Consider the following 23,569-nt stretch of genomic DNA (forward strand, 5'->3'; position numbering starts at 1 on the left):
CTTTGCTGATTTCCATTACTGCTTAAAATCTGTATCCTTAAAAATATTTTGAGCCAAATGTGGTGGCACGTGCCTTTATTGCCAACTACAAAGGAGGCTATAAGTAGCAGGATTGTAATATAAGGCTGGCTCCAGTGAATACAAGACTATCTGAACAATAAATAAAGCAAGGAAGGATAAGTTCTGCATAGTCCTGGGTTTTTTGGTTGTGTGTTTTTGCCATATGTAATGACGAGATGTGAGAAGAGGTAGATAATTGCTAGTTTTTATCTTGATTTGAATCTCTTATGCTAATTTTCACTTCATTTGTTGCGTTATAAAGTTCTTTGTTCAGTTTATAAAGGAATATTTCGCTCTATACAGAAAATTGAGAACATATGGTCATGTGAAGTGAATTATGACAGTTTTTAAAAGACAAAATATTATATGGTTTTTGTTAAGTGCCAGATATATTCAACTTTGCACTAACATTCCTTCAGTAAAGAAAAGAATATTCAGATCTTCAGTAGAGTTATATTCTACAGCAAAAACAACAACTTTCGGTTCCAGCTTTAGGAATGAAACAAATGACTTGGTGCCACTGCAGCTAAATTATGTTCAATTCAAAAACAGTCATAGAATTTACTACTACTAGTAGTAGAGAGACGATGTGGGTCAATTTTGCATTCGGCTTCTCTATAATTAAAAAGCAAAGCTATTGTTTTGGTTCACATGGGGATGCTTAATGTAAGTGATCCAAGTCTGACAGAGCAGCTACATGGTACCCTGTTAGCATTTGACCTTGACCCTGCCACCCTTTGCTTTGTTGTCATCCTTCTGTGCACAGCTGCCTAGCTGCTCTAGGCTGTCATTTGTGGTCCAAACATAATAGCTGGATGGAGTTGTCCGTGGCCAAGCAGCCATAACTTCACACACCACTACACCAATACATAGGTGGGTGTGCACAAACACTTTAGAAGCATTTGCCGAAATAAGAATGGTACTTTTATTTTTCTATTTAGCCAGATGGTGCTTCTCTCAACAGTACTGCCGTGTCCGACGGGTCCCCGGATGAAGATGGGAGTCTAGCAGATCCCAGCAGTGACTCTAGGGTAAGTCATTGCATGACAGCAACTGAGGTAGGAAGATCAGATGAAAGGACTTCTTCAAGACAAAGAGGCAAGCTTGAATGAGGATAGCAAACACCTTGCAGCTGTTAGCAAACCACAAACTTAAGAGTATCCACAAATCAACAGGTGTTGATTACCTGTATCAAGTATGAAGGACTTTGTTAATTTTGCTCCCCTTGGCAGAGTTCTAAGAGAAAAGTATCAGAGGCTTGATGGGCCTATTTCACTTCATCATCTCAACTCAGAAGTCCCTCTATCCACAAGACAATTAAAAAAAAAAAAAACCTTCCCTCTTTTGAAGACTTTCCACTATTGCCTTCTTTCTCAGGACGCCCCCCCCCCACGTAAACTTTTTGTCTCATATGAATTCCCTCACAGCTTTGAGTAAGAGAATGTGTACTTTTCTTTGTCGGAATCCTTGCCCACTGCCAGTGTCTCTGAGCCTATGATAAGACACAGAGGTTCTTTGGTGGAAATTGACAGCAGACCGTTTCTACCACAGCAGATGCCCACGTGGAGGTGGCACAGGAAATGACTGTGCCGCCGGAGTTCCTCCATCACTGCCAACTTTGGGAAACAGGATTGCTGGCATTTGCACGCACACCACACAGCCTAGCTGTCCCCTCTGCTCATTGAGGTGTCACTGTTAGCCACGTATAGATTAACTTTTCTGTTGTGTTTTTAGGCTTTTGGTTATGGAATTCGTATTTTTGAGCTTTTGCTACATGTTAACCACTTATTACTGGTGAATAACCGATCCGGAACTCTGCAATATACTATGTACAGGCTGAAGGATACCCCTGGGCCTGACCCCATGACTATAAATCCAATTGCCATTTTTCTATTTAAGACGATGAGTTGGAATGACTCTGAGTAAGAATGTCTCTATTTTAGAGATCATCTCAAATCTACCACTTCTTAGAGGGTTGAATTCACAAACTTCGGTCACTACTAGAATAAGGGTTAACCTTCCTTCCATACAGCTTCCACAACTGTGCTATTCCCAAGTAACAGGGAAATCATGCCCTAACATTTGCCTGGGATCCTCTACTTCCTGTCTCAGCCAGTGGCTCTCATACACCCAAGAATTACCTGTATGCATCAGCCTTAACTGGGCCCACCATCCGGTTTCATCATGCTCATCTCTGGAACCCATGTATCTTACTAAGGAATTTGAATAGTAGAATGTTTCTAGTCCTCTCCTTTGTTACAGCCATGCCTTCATACAGAAATTCATTATCATCATCTCACTGTTTTTACTGAAGTAGCCACTGTAGGGATCTCTGATATGATAACTCAACCCATTCTTCCCACAGACCTAAGAGTGTTGCTGCCTGGCACCAGTGGCTCAGCCCTTATAATCCTAGCTACTCAGGAGGCTGAGATCTGAGGATCCCAGTCCAAAGCCCATCTGGACAGAAAAGTCCATGAGACTTTTGATCTCCAATTAACCATTACAAAAGCAAAAATGGAACGGTGGCACTAGTGGTACAAAGCTAGCCTCAAGCAAAAAAAGCTCAGGGACAGTGCCCAGACCCTGAGTTCAATCCTGAGGCCTGGCACACACAAAAAGTGCCGCTTACAGATCCTGTGGTTCTTCAGTACTCTCTAATTAACACAGAAGCTCATGACGTGGTGGGCCCCTCATTTGCATCTAGCTGACTTTAACAACTTCTGTATCTTCTGTAGTCCAACAATGAGGACACAGCAATCAGAACTTCACACAGGATGGTAGAATAATTTGGTTGCTAAAGAGGATGTTTGGCATGCCTTGGTTTTTTAGTTTTTCCACAGCATTCTGTGACCACAGTTTTATTTCTGATAAGACTCGTGCAAGGCTTAGAGTATGGTTCAAGTTGTAGAGCATCTACCTAGCAAGCCCAAGGACCTAAATTCAAACCCCCAAACAGCAGCCCCTACCCCCCCAAAAAAAAGAAACAGATGCTACTTATGATTCTATTTCCTTGTTCTTTGATGCTAGTTTTTCACTTCATTGGCTCATTCACTCATTAAGCATGTCCTTATTGAGCACATACTGTTTACAAAAAGATTCTTGAAAGTTGGAAGATGTGAAAGAAAATGATTTTATGGGGAACCTCTAGGTAGTTACAGATGGAACTGTCCATCTTTTTTGGTTTTGTTTCTCTAAAAACAAACTGGATGCCAATATCACATAAATAAGGCAGTATTGGCGTGAAAAATGTCTCGCTTGGACTAGTCTTCAGCTTGACTTCTTTTGGAATGTTACTCAGATGATCTTTTAGTAGAAATCTTATAAGAAATGCTTAGTTGGTAGGTGCTGACTTAACCCTTACTGGACTGTTACTCAAAGTGCTGTAGAACTTCTTGCCATGAAGTTACTACAGTGTGAGTCTGATGTTCACAATGCTCCTGGCAGCCCAGTGTGCTTTCCAGTCTCTTGAGTTGGTGTTGTTTCTAGTAATTCAATGAAGTATGTTACAGGCTACAGGATCTTGGCCATGGCACCTATAAAGGTCAAACTATTCCATAGAATGAATTCCCAGTGAAAACTGACATAGTTTTATGGGGCCAAGACTCAGCTGTCTGTAAGATTTTAGGGATCTTAGCAATGTTCCCTTTTGGAATTCATGTTGTAGAGTGAGATGACATAGGTAATATGACTTTCCTTTTCTAAAAGCATAACGCCGATATGAACCAGTGCCTTTTTCCCAATCTTTGATCCTTTCTAGATTAAAAATTGAGAAAATTCTCAAGTAATGCCTTGGTGGTAAGTGAAGCACCATATAGTCATAGATCTAAGGTTTCTTTCTGAAATTGGCAGGCTAACTTCTGCATCAAAGTTTTCCCTTTGAGGGACTTGAGGTTTGTGTTTGTTTAGTTTGTTTACATACAGTTGGCACTCTACAACTTGAGCCACATTTACAGCTAGGGTTTTGTTGGTTATTTTGGAGATGGAGTCTGACCTTAAACTACAGTCCTCTGGATGTCAGCCTCCTGAGTAGCTAGAATTACAGGTGTGATCTACCAATACTGGCTTTTTAAGTTATCCTTTTCTTTTCAGAGAAATGGTTTCTTCCTGATGAACTTCAGAAAAGGCTATGCCTACTACTTGGAAAAATCTCATTAGGACTTTCCTTCTCCTCTTTCATCATACAATGGAGTGTTTATTCTCTCCATAATTGTTTTAGTGTAGAAGAGAGGGTGAATTTATCAAATGGTTATACAGAATCCATTAATGTGAATGGATTCAGATGTTCACTCACCAACTACAAATCAAAAATATTTTTAAATCGCATCTTTCCTGAACATGTACAGCCATTTTTATCCTTCTAATTATTCTATAAGCAACATAGTGTAACATCAGTTTACAAAGTACTTGCATTGCATTCTCTATATAAGTTGTCTTTAAGTCATGTAAGACTTAAAGCATACAGGAGGATGTGTGTCAGTGACATGAAACTCCACCACCATTTTATAGAAAGTATTTGATACTCCCTGGGATTACAGTATACTGAGGGATGTCTGTCCATGTCTTGTCTCAACCCATTTTGAAAATCAAGGGCTGTTTGTGGACAGGCTGCTCTTCCTTCTTTACTTCCACCAGGTGATTTCCTGCTGTAACAGGGGAGACTCCTTTTGGGTTTTGTTGTTGTTGTTGTTGTTGTTTTATCACTTACAGTTCTAAGTCTCAGTGTCGCTATGTGTCCTTCAGCCCCTTCCATAATTACAATCTGATCCTTGCTCTTTATTAAGTCATTTTTCAATTTTTCTTATTCTCTGACTCAGCTACTAAAACGTTTATCTCTCTACAATTCTTTGTAACAGTTCAGCTGTGCCTGTTCCTGAAATGTATACTTCCATTTTTTGTCGGAATGTTTTTGCCTATATCCTCTGCCTTTGTAAGCACCTTTTATTGATCTCAAGGTCCAACTGAAGTTCTCTTTATCTGTAAAAATCTTCTGGGTGGCTTCTTGTACCTCTCCCATCGTTTTCCAATAATACAGTTCATAATAGAGAAATAAGCTCTTAACAGTGCCTTACTTGTCTTTTAATAATGTTCCATAAAAGTTATTCTGTTCTCACTGTAAGTAGCTCAAGAATAGGGATTATGTCTGAAATCTCTGTCCCAAAGTAATTTATATTACAAAGAACAGATACTCATTGAGTACAACAGGATGACTAGAGGCCAGCTACACCAATTGAGCAGATGGACACTTTCCTACTTTGAGGATTAAGCAATTGACATTCAGCAGCTCAAACTATCCCAAGTCTTCAACCTGAAATTATAAATAAATTAAGCCTATCAATTTTCAATGGCACCATCTTTCCCGTAGGTGAGTTTTTATTTCAGAGTCTGACAAAGCATTTCTTTGTTGAAAAACTTAAGGAAACCACTGAAAACTTGTCTACACCTTTTAGAGAATTTTAATATATAGAAATGTTTATCAGATTCCCATGACTATAACAAAATCCTGTGGTAGTCAAATGACAACGAGAAAAGGTTTCTTTGGGCTCACCCTTCTGAAGGTTGAAACCTTGGTCAGTTGGCCCTGTTGCTTTGGGGCCTGTGGTAAGGCAGCATCCTGTGGTGTTAGTATGTGGCAGAAGAAGCTACTTGCCTCAGCTCAGCATTCCAGCATCCTCATTGTGGAACGGACACACCCCAATGGCCTAAGGCTTCCTGTTAGGCCCCTCCTCCTAAAGGTCCTACCACTTCCCCGCAATGCTAAGGTGAGAACCAACACATGTACCTTTGTGGGAAATTCCAGATCCAAACTATAGCAATGGATAACCCTTAACTCTATCAGAAATGAGCATAAAAGGTCTAGGACTATTGTCTTTTCTTCTACCAAGTCCAGTATATTGGCATCTGTGTGTTCTTAATTGACCATTCATTTATGTGCTATTTCCACAATTAAAAATGTCATTTTCTGTTAAATAAAGTATAAATTTACAAAAAAGAGATCATAAGGCTTAGAATTTGAGACTATCTTCTGCGATGTGTAGCACATGATAATGGATCTTTTATGAAGCAGATGTTCAGTTATTGCTACATAAATGAGAGTAAAAGAAACAACATCATGCTTTGAGGGAAAAAGAATAGAATTTTATGTGTGAATAGTGTTGAAAAGAATTCTGGTGGAATAGCACATTTTCACAGCCACACATATTCACAGATAATAACTTTCACATGAAAATGTATAGGATTTACAGCCAACTGTGATGGTACATGCCTGTTTAACTCTGCACTTGGGAGTCTTGAGACAGGAGAGACATGAATTCAAGGCCAGTCTGAGCTACCTATGGAAACCCTGTATCACTTTTGTTCCCCAAATAAATTTTATAGAATTTACATGTAAAATTATTTGAAGAATTTCTAGGTAAGTTTTTTACTTACCAGACATGAACAATAACTCATTGGACAGATCTCTACAAAGACAGGAGACTCAACTTCTGATAGAACTGCAGGCTTTCAATGTAGAAAGTGCTGGTTTAGCTTTCAGTGAAGAAAGTGCTGGTTTATTTGGCTTAAGAATAGAAACGGAATATATGTGTATTAGAACTAGGGAAGGGAAAGGGTATACCAAAATCGAGAGACAAAGGATAAAAAGACAGACCATTCCAAAAGCAATACTTACAAAACCATTTGGTGTAAACAACTGTACAACTCATTGGGGGAAGTGAGGGAATGAGGGAGGAAGTAATAAGTTGAACAAGAAATATACTCACAGCCTTACATATGAAACTGTAACCCCTCTGTACTTCACTTTGACAATAAAGAAAAAAAAAGAATAGAAACTTAGAACTTAGGTAGAAGAAATATTGAAGTTTTTGTTGATTAGCTCTGTAGTTTGCAGTGATATTAGTGTATAAATATAACATTAAGACAAAACATAGAACATAAGACATTGTAATTTCTAAGCCTTAGCAAAAGTATAAGCAGCAAACATGTAAGAGCTAAGAAGATGAAGTAGTATTGAAAAGAAACCAATGCAGGCTATTTATGAAATCAAGAAAAAAATTGTGAAAAGGATTCTTGTTGACTGAGGAACAGAGATCAGATTGAATCAAGGGTAGTTTGTATTTATGGTGACATGTTCTGTGTTTGTCTTCTATTGCTTGGCAGTCTAGACTCACGGCAATTCCTGATATCCCAGTTCATTCCAATGGATCTTCAGACCCTGGGCAGTCAGTTTCGAATGAACTGCACAGTGAGTAACTTGACTCCACTGAGTTTAAACTAGACCTTCTCACTTTGACTCTGGCACCTGGTATACTTAGCAGTGATTTCATTTGTTTGTTTATTTCCAGGGCTCAAACTCAGGGCCTAAATACTATCTCTGAACTTTTTTTGCTCAAAGCTAATACTCTGCCACTTAAGCCACAGCTCTACTTCTGGCTCTTTGGTGGTTAATTAGAAATAAGATTCTCATAGATTTTCCTGCTTGGACTGGCTTTGAACCTTAACCTTAAATCTCAGCCTCCTAACTAGCTCGGTTACAGGTGTGAGACACCATTGACCAGCTGTATTATTTACTTTTAATGCACCTATTTTTAAACTGATACGCAAAACATTGTACTGTAGTGGCCATCAGTCAACCTCTTCCTATCCTCTCTCCTCCCAGTAGTGAATTTTCTAAAAGCAAAATGTAAGTATGATTTTTCTCCTCATTATGATTCTGTTGCTTCTAATGTTCATTTTTCCCATGCACCTCCAGACACACCTTCTGGCACACTAGAACAAAGGAATCCAGCCCAATGGAATGAGTGTCATGTTTTCTTCTGTCCCATCACATCATGTAGGAGCTTATTAATTGGGCCATGTCTGACTTGAGGCCTCTTCCATGATCCCGTGGATCTGCCCAGTACTCGCAGGGAGAACAGAAGTGTCCATTTCCAGTTCCTAAATTACTACTCTGGTACACGCTGGGCCACTCCTCAAATCCTTGAAGGAAGCAGACCCCTTCAGGATGGGTTTTTGTGATGCCATGCAGTTTCATGAAATTCATGCACTCTCCTTGTAGAAACAGAGCCCATCTTTGATGATGCACATACAAACCAAGGAAGCTGAGTTAATGGAGTTGATTATGACTTGAACACTTAAAATTGTAAATTGTGTGACATGTGAATTGTCTCTCCATGAAGATGATATCAGATTAATGTAAAAAATTAAATAAAAAGGATTTGCCAAAAATTATTTCACAATTTTTTGGCTGCCCAATTGAATGTAGTTTAAATCATGCCTTAAAGATAGAAGTTACAAGCAGTGGTCAGAGGTTTGGAGAATTGACAGTGGTGTATTACTTCTTTCCAAAGAATTTGTCCTTGGATTCTTAAGAACTCACATTGCAATTTAATAACTTTTCGTCCTCTGTGATGAAACAGATGACAAGCCGAAACCAGTCAGAAATCAGAGTTCAGGATTACTCACATGATGTATTGAGTCCCTTGGTTTCAGTCAAGGGATATTTTGTTTATTCACATGCTAGCTTGAAAAAAACCACTTCTCTGGGGCATTCCTTATCACACAGTCAGCCTTTTCTTAATGTGCGTCAACAAGGTCAGCTAGCCAGGATCAAATCACAGAACTGCCTGCACAAACATAGCAGTGAAGTTCATACCAAATTTATACAAATCTTAAGAAGAAAATATTCCGGAGTTTGGAAAAAACAAAACAAAGGAGCAAAAGTAGAGAGACTTTGAGCAGGATCCCAACCACCACATACCCTTTCATTGGCTTCAAGCTTCCAGTTTTCCATAAAAATAATGGAATTACTTTAATATAATTTTAATATCGAATATATACAAATACCCTGCTTTAGGATTTTCTACTAAATAATCCTCAGCAACCTTCATAAAAACATAAAAACGTAAAAATCATTTAAATTGTAAGTTTGCTTAGATAATGACAGAAACTGTGATCCTAGGGCCTCTGATGACAACACGTCGTTCATTGCACACTGAGCTCCAGGAGTCTGATGTTTCACACATTCCATAGTGTGTCAGTTACCCTGCAGAGATTTAGTGCTTATTTTATAGTAAATGGTATATTGATTGACTAAATGAGATGGACATTACATTTCTCTTGCTTTTTAAGATGGTGATTATCTAGAGAAGAACATTCCAGCAGAGGTTGAAGAGCTGTCCTTTGAAATATCTTACTCAGAAATGATTACAGATGCTCCCAAAAGAAATAAGTATAAGAAGTCTGAAATTAAGAAAGAAGAGTGTGCTTTAACTGTAAGTGAAAACTTCCCTTGATCCAACCAGTAGCTTAATGTGAGTTTCCTAATGGCCCTGACAAGAATTGTCTTTTAATCTCTGTGTAAATATTGGGCTTCAGGGCTGCAAACACCATGCAGGGAGGGGAAACTGGGACATCATCTGTTATTCTGTGCACCGCTTGCCTAGCTGTGCTTTGCAGCTCCAGGAACAGGTTGAGGATAAGTCATGAATCAACTTAAAATGAGGAAATGTTTATTTTGACCCATAGTTCTGAAGGTTTCAGTTTCTGGTAAGTTCACTCACTTCTCTTGGGCCTGTGGTAAAATAGCACATCATGGCAGGAGCAAAGAAGGAGCAAGCTGCTCACCTCACAGTGAATAGGAAATAAAGAGAGAAGAAACAGGAAGTGTTTAGAACCCCAATGTCCCTTTCAAGGATACATCTGCGTTGGTCTAACTTCCTTCCCCGAACTATGCCTCTTAAAGGCTCCACCTCATTCCAATAGTTCCATCGGCTGGTGATGGAGATGCTAAAACATGGGCCTTTGGACATCATTTCAAATCCAAAGCACAGAGGAAATGAGGTTATGGCCTTCATTGTGATTTTTCTTGTAGTTCATAACCTTACTTCATATGCAAGTCACTGAAGACCCTAGCTTTACGTATTGCATCCCGTACATCATATAACTGAAGGGGCTCCTACTGAAAGTTTTGTCATAATAACAAGGGACAGCACATAGGACAGACACAACTCAGAAAAAACAAATTCAAGAATGTATAATATTACAAATAACTAGGCATGGTGGCTTACACACTATAAATGTTATAAACTATAGCATCTTAGGAGGTAGTGACTGAAAGACCGTTGTTTGAGGCTAGCCCAGAAAAAGCAGTGAGAACCCATCTCATCCTAGTGTGTTGGTCATCACAGGCCCACAGGAGACACAGGCGGGAGGGTCACAGTCTAAGACTGTCCTGGGAAAAAACATGAGATCCTGCTGGAAAAAATAACAGAAGCACCAAAGAACTGAGCACATGGCTGAGGGGACTGAGTGCCTGCATAGCGAGTGTGAGTCCTGAGTGTAACATTAAACCCCAGGACAAAAAGAAAAAAAGAAGCAGTAGAAGAATTGTATTATTCCAAGATAAGTAAATAATAATTCTGTACTTTGTAAATAATTCTGTACTCTTCATCCTGAAAGAAGGTCTCATTATATATATTTAGGATGTTATATCCTGACAGCCTAATGTAGAAATGCTACATGGATCTGATTGCTGTTCATTAAGTGAAAGCAATGTGTGAATAGCCCATTCTGTGGAGTCCTAAACACTCTGATGATCAGAGGTGGCAGGGGGAAGACAGGGCACAGGTAGCTCCTGAGCCAAAGGAATGAGTCCCCTAGATGCAGACTTTCTCAACCAGCAGCAGGACCATTTCCAGACAATTGTGACACAGGGGAGGAAGAAGATGGCAAGAACTCTGGGGCTCACTGAATACCTTTTACAAACCTGATGCTGCACAGGCCTTCCTTGTAAGGTGGATCCTTCTGACCACTCCTATCCTACAGATAGGAAAACCGAGGCTTGAGGAAGCCAAGAAACGTGTCTGAACCCCACAGGGTTCAAACCTGAATGTGTCCAACTCTAAACCCTGTGTGGTCCTTAAACAGTCTCCATGTCGCAAGGTACAGCTGTGCTCTGGGGAGAAGATGGAAGCTATGGGAATCCTTGTGGAGAGCCATCCCCACAAGAGAATGCTGGCTCCCAGCTCCTCATCCAAACCGGGTCCCACTAAGGCTTGGCTCACCTGAGCGCAGGTCAGCCTGTGATGAAGAACTTGTAAAGGGTTCCCCGCACAGTAATTGTTCCATCGTTCATACTGCTGTTATTAACATAACATAACATGGAGGGCCATGTTCTCAGGAAGAAGGTAACAGAATTAAGCCTCAGGCATGCCCTAAACCCTATTCTACAGTGTATTGTTTCACACACTTACTTTTAAGTAAGTGTGAGTTCCAGTGAAGAAACAATAATGAATAAATGAGTAGATAGTAATAGCTTCATGGGACCTCCAAGTCGCAAAGTCCTCTGGAAACGGTGTTCTTGGTTCTGTGCTGCTGAAGACGGAAGCCAGAGCCGGTGTCAACCAGCCCTGTACCATGAGCCCCATGTCCAGCCTGGAACATAAAACGATGCATTGTTCTGCTCTAGTGTATTTTTCAATCCAGAGTTTCTGAGAGAAAATATACCTATGGATATTACTTTAAAATTTCTTTTGTTTATTGCTTAAACTTCACATGTCCAGATTGCTGAAGTATTGGGGGAGGGAGGTTGTATATTTTGTTTCTCAATGTGAAAATGGAGACTATAGTAGTATCATTGTCATCCAAAGGATAAGATTATTTATCTTTCCTGTGAATTTTGCATTCTTAAGAATTTAGAGTCACCTAAATTTGATTTGCTTTTCAGTACTGGGGCTAAAACTCAGTACCTTGCACCTAGCAAGCAGGCACTTAAGCCATGTTCCCAGCCCTTTTCTGTCCTAGTTGTTTTTCATCTAGGGCCTTGCAGGCCTGCCTAGGGCTGGCGTAAGCCTATGGTCTTCATATCTGCATCCTCGTAACTGAGGTTGTGGACACACATCACCATAAAAGAGAAAGGGGTTTGCTGTCTTTCTGTTCAGGCTGGCCTTGAATGGTGGTCCTCCCATCTCTGCTTCTGTGACTAGAATTATGAGTATGAACCACCATGCCAAGACCTAGCTTTGATACTTAAGATAGAATAACTGCCATTTCAGCAAGCATGTATTACCAGTCTTGATCGAGAGACTATTAAGTGTCTTTTGAGGCTGGGAATGGCGACTTAGGGATAGCGTGCTTGCCTCACATGCACAAAGCCCTGGGTTCAATTCATCTTACCACATAAACAAGAAATGCCAGAAGTGGTGCTGTGACTCAAGAGGTAGAGTGCTAGCCTTCAGCAAAAGAAGCTCAGGGACAGTGCCTAGGCCTTGAGTTCAAGCCCCACAACTGAGGAAATAGAAGTGTCTTTCAACACTTAAAGCCTGATTTAAGGAGATTCTCCCCCCCAAACATCTGCTCCAAGCTCTCCTGGGATATACCTGTGTGTGTGGTCTTGAATGCATGTTCTGCGCATAATCCAGATTAAGAGTCCATGCCATGCGCATTCCATGTGATGTTTGGCATGTGTGGTGTTTGGCCACCCAGGTTGCTTCTTATGGGAAGGCAGTTTCTGCAACAGTGTTATAACCTTCAGATTGCATTACTAGTTTACTTCTAATTAGAATGATAGAAAGCTGCAAATGTTATTCAAAACATATTCTTATGCTCCTATGAGACTTTCTGCAAAGATCATGTTTTCATACACACATTTCAAATATCCAAGTGGCATTTAAATGAAGGTCTAATAACATTCTTGCTATAAGAAACTAACTGTCATCACTCTCCATTACAGAAATTTTTTGTACAAAAAACCAGATTTGGGTTAACTGAAGCAGGAGACCTGTCTGCAGAAGACATGAAGAAAATCCGCCATCTCTCTCTGATTGAATTGACTGCCTTTTTTGACGCCTTCAGAATTCAGCTAAAAAGAAGCAAAACAGAGAAAGTAAAAGGGCGAGGTAACTAAGACTGAGCCTTCTGATTATGATGTGATACACTAGAATAAGAGAGTGCTTTTCTAATTCCTTTTTCTTTCTCCCTTGCCTATTGTGTAACAAAGACAATGGGATTTTTGGAGTTCCACTTACAGTTCTCCTGGAAAATGATCGGAAGAAAGATCCTGGAGTGAAAGTCCCCTTTGTACTACAAAAAGTGAGTAACTGCAGATGACTGAGGAATGAATACAGATTGTTTCTTTCTAAACCTGGTGATGAGTTTTCCTGACACAGAAGCCCTTCTAGTTATCAGACAGATCCTCCTGATCTTCAGCTCTCCTCAACGCATCCTCAAAATGGCCTCTAAGGGCTTATACTATTTGGCTTCTGAACCAACCCAGTTTTCATTCCTGTGAGGATAGGCACTGTGAAGCCTCCTGCTGCCCTATGGAAAGCCTCCGGGCTGCCTCACTGTGGGACCCTGCAGTGCTGGGAGAAGGAGAGAGCGCCAGAAAGCCATAGGGGGAAAGGCCCAGTAACGATTTCTCCTGGGCTCTGCCACCCCAGCTCCCAACACATGAAGCCCTGGGGACATGCCATGTGCACACCCTAGCAGTCTGGCTGCATTGTATCCATCAAATAATGGGCATGGATGTTCTGTCTCACTGCTTCCTTCAGTTCTGTTTTGTCCATTACTTGTTCAGATTCTACATATATATGTATATGTATGTATACACACATGTATGTATATCTGTGTGTCTTTGTATTTGATTATTCTATCTGGATAAAGATGACCATGAATTATTAACAGTGTATCTGTGGATCATGTGTGCTGAAAGATACCAGAAGCTGATTTTTTATGTGTATATGTGTGATAATTTTATAGATGTTCCAAAGGTTAATAAAGTCTAAAAATCAGCTTGTGATTGGGCAAATGGGATACAATTAGACAAAAAGAATGAAAAGAAGTTTTTTAAATAACCTTATCTCAACTATCTGATGTGACTTTGTCTGTGAATATCATTGCACTTGCTGATTTACTTATTTACTTGTTGTTATTGTTGTTGTTTTCCCAGTCCTGGGGCTTGAACTCAGGACCTGAGCATTGTCCCTGGCTTCTTTTGCTCAAGGCTAGTGCTCTATCACTTGAGTCATGGCGCCACTTCCGGCCTTTTCTGTTTATCTGGTACTGAGGAATTGAACCTAGGGCTTCATGCATGCTAGGCAAGCACTCTACCATTAAGCTATATTCCCAGTCCCACTTTTAGGTTTGTTTTATAGACAACATTTATTCAACACTGACATCCAGTGGCACAATTAAAATGTCATACTATATACTACAAAATTAAGAAAAGTAAGGGAAGGGGCCAGTTGAAGGGGTGTGAGAATGGGAAGGGGGTGACCCTGATCAAGGTGCACTGTATTCATAAGCTTTGCTAAATGGCACCTCCTCTGTATAACTACTTAGAGGTAATAAAAAAAATTAATGTGTTTTAGGTCATAAAAATAAGTGAAATTCCAAGATCTTAACCACAAACTCCGTTGAATTTTAAAAAGAAGTTTTTAAATGATATATTAAAAACATTGACACATTATAATATCATGCCATTACGAAGCCTAGCTCAGAACTCTGAAAATGAACTTAAACAGAAGATGCTCAATAAATGCCAAATTAAATATAGATTTCTTTCCCGATAGTAACTGTAGTGTTAGTTGTATTACTGCTGATTTCATTGAAGACAGTGAGATTAGTACTCTTGCACTTCCTGTGGGAGAAGCCTCTCATGCTTGTGTTTCTTCTTCCTAAATATCTCTCTATCTTCTAAAGAATTACCTCAGTGCCAAGAATCATGGAGCAGAGATGCTAAAATCCCTGTCACCCTGTGAACTTGGACAGATTATTCATTTTCTCAGTGCCTTTAACGCCAGTAGTAGCTGGGGAGAATAATAGTACTTAATTCATGATTGCCAAGATGAAGTGAGCAAATATGTGTGAAGAACTGAAAAACTGGGACTGATGTGCATTGCCCAGACAGCTTATTAAGGTTAACATTCATCATCTCACAAGAACTCATGAGAGTCATTAACTTCCCTAATTTCTAGCTAGATCCTTCTTTGGACTTCTAGAATTCCTACAAGCTCGCTCTTTCTCTCTTTTGCGCTCTCTCTCTCTCTCTCTCGCTCTGTGTGTGTGTGTGTTTGTGTGTGTGTCTTTCCTTTCCTTTCCTTTTTCCCTCCTTCCCTTTCCTTTTTCCTTTCCTTTCCTTTTCTTTTTTATTCCCTTCCCTTCTCTTCCCTTCCTTTCCTTTCCCTTCCTTTCTGTTTTATTTTTTATGTAGAGGTACTGGAGCTTGAACTATGAACACTTACTTACAGCTGGGTGCCCTACCGTTTGAGCTTTACCTGTACTTCCAGGTATTGCTGGCTAATTGGTGATAAGAGCCTCTCAGATTTGTCAGCTTGGGCTGGCTTCCAACAATGATTCTCAGATCTCACCCAAGAATGGTAGCCAGGATTACAGGCATGAGCTACCTGTGCCCGACCTCTCCTGCAGGTTCTTAACCAGGGTGGTATTCACAAAGGATGATAGACTTAGAAATATTTCTTACTGTTCAGTTTGCAGAAAGATATACAATAATCCAATCTTAAAGTTGGTTAAGTGGCAGCATATTATAAGTGGTTAAGAGTTCACACTTGAGTCAGTGTTACTTCCTATGTTATGAGATGGATCTATTGGGAATGCTGTGGAATGGCTGTAGTAGAGATTTGCTCATTTGCAAATTGGAGGATGATGTTGACCTTATAGGTGGTTGTGAACATTTACCAAGGCCTTCAAGTACCAGGCATATATGCAGGCTCGGTAATGTATCAGTTATTATCATCACTGTTTGGATTTCAGATGTTTATAGTTATGTATACATACTTAATTGGTAATATATCATTGCCTTCTAGTTTTTTGAGAAAGTTGAAGAATCAGGTCTGGAGTCTGAAGGAATTTTTCGACTTTCAGGATGTACTGCCAAAGTCAAGGTACCCAACATTTTCTCTATTCCTGGTTAGCTATCTAAGCTGGTTAGAGCTAGTAAATGAGCAGCAGGAATCTCATCTGTCATTGTCCTTATTTATTTGACTCTCTAGTGATTCTTTAGTACCTTTCCATGATGTTTCTAAATTAAAAAACAAAACAGTAGGTTCTAAGTCTATAATACCCATTCCGTATTGCAGACTGTTGTTGCTTTTCATTTAAGTAGTTCATTGCCCTGTCACTGGGGTTAACCACACCAGTTTGTTGTGTTCATCTTGGTCATGTAAATCACCCAGCCAAGAGCATAGGAACCCTTCTTTCCATTACCAGCTGCTCTTTTGCTTCTCTTTTTAGTTGAAGTTCTTGAAGAATTTTTAGCAATGACTGTAACCTCTGAAATACTCACTCAGCTGTTGTAAAACCCAATTCCATTTATGGAAATGTTAGTGCCTACGTATAACCCCACTCGTCATCCAAGCCTGTGAATCCATTCACTCTGCCATCTGACTTCCATCAGATAGTGGGCTCAATGGAACACTGCAAAGAAGGGTCATTGGGAAATGGAGCTTTTTCCACAAATTTTCAGTAAGCACATCCTAGTGCATCTCCTGATGGGTACACAAAGTGAAGAGCTAGTACCTGTTCTTGGGTCACTCCGGCTAAGGGGTTAAATGATAAATCCATGAGTTATTTTTCTTGGGACCAAAAGAAGGTATCACTTCAGCAATTCACTTTGTACATGATTTGGGGGAGAGGGGTTGATTTTTTTTGTCTGAGGAATCTCAGGACTTTGTCACAAAAACAGAACAGGCTGCATCCTTGGGCTCCTGCAGAGAGCCCATGCAAGGTAGATTAACACAGAGCTATTGGAGCCTGGCATTTCCAAAAAATGGAAGGGGCTCAGCCCACAATGCAAACCCAACAATTCCCTCCCATCAAGGAATCCTGCACAGGACAGAATGAGCTAGGTCTTGTACTCTCCCCATACCCAGCCATGGGACTGGCAGCTTGGGAGAGTGCGACAGAACATGGCGAGTTCTGAAGGCAGATTGGAGCAGGGCACAAGGGGCTCACTAGTGACAGTAATCAAGACATGTTAGGACTTTCCCTGAGAAAGGAGTTGGCTAAATACTGGCACAAGTTCTTTTGGAAGGCATGTTAATTCCCAGAGACTCCTTAAGAGTTACGCCTTCTAAGTTAAATTTGCTTTTGTTCCAATTTTCTATGTATTTGGTTCTTAGATATACTTCCAAGTAAATCTATCCTAATTCTGTTTTTTGGTTTTTGTTCTTTTTTGTTTTGTTTTGTTGCTAGTACTGGGGCTTGAACTCAGGACCTGGGCAATGTCTCTTAGCTTTACAGCTCAAAAATGGTACTCTATTGAGTCACAGCTCCACTTCAAGCTTGTTGGTGGATAATTAGAGTCTCCCAGACTTTCCTGCCCAGGCTGACTTCAAACTGAGATCCTCAGATCACAGCCTCCTGAGTAGCTAGGATTACAGGCATGAGCCATTGGTGCCCGGCAATCTGTCCTAATTCCAAAAAGGATTTCAGTTTGGTTGATTATTAGTACAATCAGAGACTCAAAGTGGAGTCATTCTTACTGCTTAAAAAACGCTTACCGAAGACTAATAATCATCCTTCAGAGTGCTTTTACAGGCACATGCATTCCTGAACCACATTTAGGTCAAAGTCTCTTTGCCCCTACTCTGTTTTGTATCGTGTCAGCCTATTTATTTCACTGCTTGTTAGCCAACGGGGGTTGGGGGGGGGGAATGCGATCCAGATGTTTCATGATTCGAGCTCCAGCGAAACCAATGTGAAAGAAATCTGGGCCAGCGAACAGAGACAGAACGTCAGTGAGAGGCATTGTGATGTGATGTGTTGAAGGGGTCTTCATTCCTTTCCTTTATTCAACTCCAAGACAACCTTACTTTGTTTGGATGCTTTGTTGGTTGGTTGTTTGGTTGTTTGGTTGTCTGGTTGCTTTTGGTTTTACTTGTAATTTCATCCATTGGACTTTTTCTTAGAACATGCTTAGAGAAAGTCATTTTTTAAAAACCCTCTGTTGGCATTGAATTTGTGTCAAGTAAATATCACCAACCAGTAGGGGTGACGGCCCAGGCAGGCTCTGATTTAGATGCTTGATAAGATGATCAGGCTGCAGTCCTGAGAAGAAGCTGCTAGAATTTATAGCCAACCAGACACAAGTGTGAAGTCACTTTTCATATTTGAGGCTACAGAGCATTTGGAACTAATTGAATGCTTTGTGTATTCAAGTATTTTCTTTCAAAACATTGCAGAAATTGGAGCCCTGCACCGAGGGTGTATATGATGGAAGGCAGAGTGTTTGACACACAAGGTTTTCTTCCTGACTCATTTCCATTCTTCAGCAGCAGCTCTAAATGCTTTGTAGCTATGTTACCCATGTGCTGGTTTCTCCTAAGTTGGTGGCTACAGGCCTGTGGTTTGCATCTGTGTGACAGAGCCTCAGAAACTCAAGTAGGCTGCGTATGAGTGCCGGCCTTGAACACAAAGCAAGAGTACAAGGCCCTGAGTTCAAGCACCAGTACTGGGACAGATTAAAGATGGAGGTAGGAAGGAAAAGCAAGGGGGTGAGGAGAGAGTGGAGAGAGTGGAGAGAGGGAGGGCGGGAGGGAGGGAGGGGGAAGAAGAAAAAAAGATAGAGTAAGAGAAATTGAAGCAAGCTACATTTGAGCTTAAAGAGGATCTAAGGACAAGATTTCTGAACCCACCTCTTTTCTTGGTAACCATAGACACAAAACATGGATCCTTTAGTCTTTCGGTGTTCTGCCTTTGGCCAGGTAAATTCACACCATGCTTCTGAGATTTCCCATTTGGGGTCACTGTATATGAGCTATGCTCATAGGCTCCAGTTTGCTCTTTTTGGCTTTGTTTTGTGCCACTGCCAGGGCTTGAATTTAGGGCCTGGACATTGTCCCTTGGTATTTTCTGTCTGAAAGCTAGCACCTTACCACTTCAGCCACAGCTGAAGTTTTGGCTTTTTGTGGTTAATTTGAGATAAGCGTCTTATGGACCGTCCTGCCCTTCAAATCTTCATCCTCGAGTCCTAGATCTCAGCCTCCTGAGTAGCTAGGTTGACACAGGGTGCCTGGCTTTTCCAGCCTTCTCTTGTTGGAACCAAATCAGGATATTGTTTATCTGTCTATCAAGGTAAGATGACATTTTAGTATACCTCCCACAGATGGGGTCTCCACAGAAATGACACTGAAGGTAGGTCAGAAGTAAGAGTAGGAGACAGCACAAGCAGCTGTGTGTCCTGAACAACCCCCCTCCCCACCCCCCGACCCCATGCCACACGTACTCTGTGAGCATGTGATGATGTTGTGCCAAGTCGTGAAACCACCACCAAGAAGGCCACTGAGACTCAGACGTTCCAAAATGCAAAAGCAAGGCAAGGCTTTATTTAAGTGAGCTGCAACTTGGGCCTCGTCCTACCCACCGACACAGCGGAGGTTAGGAGGGAGTCTCGAGCTGCAATTATACAGAGCTTATAAAGGCAAAAGACAAAGTTACAGCAATCAGGTGTTTAAGCAAGCAAGATTACGGTACAAATCTGATTGGCTCAGGGCTCGAGGTATTCTAGGGGTGGTTAGAGTTAAGCATTCCCATTCGTTAGAGTTCTAGACCGACTGGGCCCTAACGGGCTTGTCCTGGGTCTGCTCACAGGGCCTGCTTATCTCAGGTTCACGTGGTAAAGTGGGGTTCACGTGGTAAAGTGGGGCCTGACTTAAAAGTCTGGCACTTCAGTGACATCCCGTTTCATTCCAGGGAAGTCATCTATAAACTTTCAGTTTCGATTGATACATAGAAAATGACACACATTTGTTTGATACCATGTTGTTTAGATACATATGCATTGTACAGTGATTTTGCTGGGATAGGCATATACGTGTTCCTCAACAGTTATCATTTCTTTGTGATGAAGATATTCAAATCTTTTCTTGTAGTTTCTTGAGATACATAGTCTCCGCCCTGCTGGTCAAAGCCCCCTGACATTGGATGAACATTTCTCCCTTTGACTCATAGTTACTGTTACTGATCCTCAACAGCCTGGCCTGCTGCCTCTCCCTTCACCTGCCTCACACCAAGTGCCACATTGCTGAAAAAAATTCTTCTGACTGCCATCAGGAAGGATAAATCTCTCCTTGTCACTCCCTTACTCAGAGACATGCCAGGTGGTTTTGCAGTTCATACCCATGCCGTCGGGATGCAGTACCCCTTGTGTGGCTCTGATCAGCTCCCCGTGCCCTGTCCTTGTCCCAGCAGCACTAACCTGGCCGTGGCTCCTCAGAAACCCTGGCTCTCCAAGCATCTGTGTCATGAGCAATTGTCTATCCAGGGCCCTGTGTGTTCCCTTGATGGCCAGTGAACTCCTTATAGAGCCTCAAGCCCAAGCTCCAAACACTTCCTTCCATCTGCCTGTTCCTAAAGGCACAGCAAGGATCACAGGCACTCTTCCCCTCGCCCCCACCACTGGGCCCACTCAGACATGTGGTCTTGTCCATTCTAGGATGGGTTTTCTGTATTGCAAAGCTCTATCAAGTTCATTTTTCAGCTAAGGCCCATGTGATTAGCTGTAGTATTCCTTTTAGGTTGCAGGACAAAAAGAAACTGTTCTTTCTGTCCTTTGATGTCATCAGCAAGGGCTAGAGGATGGCTGGGTCAGAATCAGAGCAGCTTAGAAGAAACTCCTCTTGCCGGGGAGCTGTGTTCTCCAGACTGGGAACTGTGTGAGCATTGCAGCCCTATGGTAATGAGCTGATCTTGGTAGGAAAAGCTGCAAGACACAAACTGACCCTGGCTTCTTGTAAAGAACAAAACAAATCACTTCCAGGTACCCATTACAGATACCTGTGGGTAAACCATGTGGTTCAGGGAACAGCGGAACCCAAGTTTGACTTCGGTGAAGGAACAGAGTGGATATATCAGATGAGTTAGCAATGTAAAAATCATAAGCAAAGTAGAATTTAAGAAGGCTTAGTGCTTGTTCTTTTTTTCTTAGGGGTGTGTACACTGTGTTCCAAACCTTAGGAAATGCGTCAGGCATTGTGTGTGTGTGTGTGTGTGTGTGTGTGTGTGCGCGCGCGCGCGCATGCATGCATGCATATGTGTGGGTATGCATGTGTATGTGCTTGTATTGTGCATGTGTGTGGGGGTGCATGGGTATGTTGCATGCAGACCTGTAGGGGGTATGGGTGTGGGCATGCATGTATGTATGCTTGTGTTGTGCATGGCTGCGTGGGTGTGTCATAGGTATACGTGTGTGTGAGTGTGTGTGTGTGTGTGTGTGTGTTGGCATAAAATTTTGCTGTATCTGCTCCAAGAAGATGTCATCAGGCTGCCTGCATGGGTGAGGTCAGAGTTTCTTTGCTGGGCTGCTCTCATTGTACATGGGAACTTGCTGAGAGGTGCTCCTTCTTGGTCTAATTTGGAAATGGAGATGCGGGTGGCAGAGGGATTGGGGAAGAAGGAGTGGAGGCTTTGTCAACAGCGCATTTGTCCTGTGGGGGTGGGGATGTCCTGCCAAAGCCACAGAAATAAACTAGGAGCCTTAAGGAACTTTTATCATTGTGTAGAATTAGCCATTTAAGGTCAAGATGATTTTAAAAATGCTGATTCAAAAATTTATTTACACACAGCTATTTCAGTTCTCATTAATTATGTTGGAAAAAGATTTGGAAGATGATACTTCCTGATCAGAAATGGTTTGTGTAGAAATGGTAGCAGACTTCAGAGGGGGCAAAAAGACTGAAGTGGTAACAGTTGTTGACTCTTGGCTGTCTTCCTTGGTTTTCAGCAATACCGTGAAGAACTGGATGCCAAATTTAATGCTGATAAATTTAAATGGGATAAAATGTGCCATAGAGAAGCTGCTGTCATGTTGAAAGCATTTTTCCGAGAGCTGCCCACCTCCCTCTTCCCAGTGGAATACATCCCCGCCTTCATCACGCTGCTGGAAAGTAAGTGGAAGGAGCGCCCTGTGAACAGACCGAAGGACGAGGGCTGTTCAGAAACAGCAGAGGACAGAGGCATCCGGAAACGTGATATAAGATAGAAATGTTCAGCCTGGTACTCATGAATTTAAGTCTGGTAGATATGATTTAAGGAGCTTTATAATCATTACAGGGCAGAGGGAAAATTGCAGAACGACCAGGCTCTTAAGATTTGAATTCCTGTGCAACTATGCATTAGCCTTACAGTCAAAGTTTCTGAACCTCACCTGCAGAAGCTTTAAATTACAGATAATAACTACTTGTCAGGGTAGTGTTGGGTACCGAATGAAATCAGCCAGAACAGTGCCACGGGGGACACCTTCCCTAAACCCGAGGTCTTGGGCCCAATGAGGTGCCATATAATGGATCGCATAATGATTTGGAAGTGACAAAGTCTCCTAGGTTAAATCTCATGTGAAGTGCCTGATTAAAAGCACAGGGTGGTGTGTTGTGCTGTGTTTGGCAGGCAGGGAGTAATTCAACACGTTTGGATCATAAAGGTTGAATGTGGCATAGAATGTGACAAGAAAGGAATGAGATGAGGTTAGATGGTGGGCACTGACTGCTAACATGGGGTCACAAGGGTCACAAGCCTAAGTATTTAATGCATGTGAAGTAGATGGGGTTTCTTCCAGGTCAGGAAAAGGCCACAGGCAGATGAGAGAGACACGGGCCGCACTCAGCTAGCTGTAGGTAACACTTACATGCAAGACTGAAAGTCACAATCCGGCTTTGATGGGAAATTTTCTAATTTGAAAATGCCACCTGCAGATTCAAATTTTATAATGCTGTGTGTGCCTAAGTGATATCTGTATTTACCTTTTACAGCCTTCCGAAGGTAGACTAGAAGTATGAAATTATTAAAACCTCAATGAAAGGAAATACTGATTGATTGTAAGCTTCTTGGCAAATTTTGTGCTAGAAATTAGTAGTTCCAAATGTTAAAAAAAATCTGTATTAAACCATATTCACCAAATAGCCCTTTGTGTCTTTAGAAAGAGAAGATAACAGACAAAGAGAATGTTTTATTTATGTTAAATTTGTTGTGCTGGTACTGGGGCTTGAACTTGGGAACTTGGGTCTGTTCCTAAGTATTTTTGCTCAAGGCTGGTACTCTACCACTTGAGCTACCACTCCACTTCCAGCTCTTGAGTAGTTATTTGGAGTTAGAGTTTCATAGACTTTCCTTCCCCGTCTGGCTGTGAATCTCAATCCTTAGATCTCAGCCTTCTGAGTAGCTAGGATCACAGGTATGAGCTACCAGTGCTCAGCTTAAGCTATTCTGTTGATACTCAGTGGAGTTCAGCAAACATAGATTGTTTCCCACTTGTGTAATTATTTTCTCTTTTCCATTTTGGGTACAAAATTGCCACACAATTAAAGCACAGTCAGGCTTTAGATACTTTCAGGAAAAGTTTAATAACTTCCTAGGAAAATAATGACCTCGGGAAAAAGTATTCTCTACCAGAGTAGATTAACTGAATTAACTACAAAACTATTAACCAAAAGGCAGTGTCAGCCAAGTTGCCTAAGTAAAATGAAAATAGAGTATTTGCCAAAGTAGACTTTTAATT

The 23,569-nt window shown here is 41.3% G+C and overlaps 1 protein-coding gene across 6 annotated transcripts in view; it reads left to right on the forward strand.

The window, feature by feature from the left end:
* Arhgap28 (Rho GTPase activating protein 28) overlaps positions 1-23,569 on the forward strand; it is a 159,306-nt gene that overhangs the window by 119,016 nt on the left and 16,721 nt on the right. For all 6 annotated transcript variants that reach the window (XM_048363583.1, XM_048363587.1, XM_048363588.1 and 3 more), the window contains 7 exons: positions 1,002-1,091; positions 7,219-7,303; positions 9,190-9,332; positions 12,791-12,956; positions 13,058-13,149; positions 15,885-15,962; positions 21,800-21,962. In XM_048363583.1, coding sequence (XP_048219540.1) covers positions 1,002-1,091; positions 7,219-7,303; positions 9,190-9,332; positions 12,791-12,956; positions 13,058-13,149; positions 15,885-15,962; positions 21,800-21,962 — 817 coding nt within the window. The remainder of the gene's footprint in view (positions 1-1,001; positions 1,092-7,218; positions 7,304-9,189; positions 9,333-12,790; positions 12,957-13,057; positions 13,150-15,884; positions 15,963-21,799; positions 21,963-23,569) is intronic.

This window comes from Perognathus longimembris, chromosome 15, assembly GCF_023159225.1.
Source record: "Perognathus longimembris pacificus isolate PPM17 chromosome 15, ASM2315922v1, whole genome shotgun sequence".
In the NCBI taxonomy this organism is placed as follows: Eukaryota; Metazoa; Chordata; class Mammalia; order Rodentia; family Heteromyidae; genus Perognathus; species Perognathus longimembris.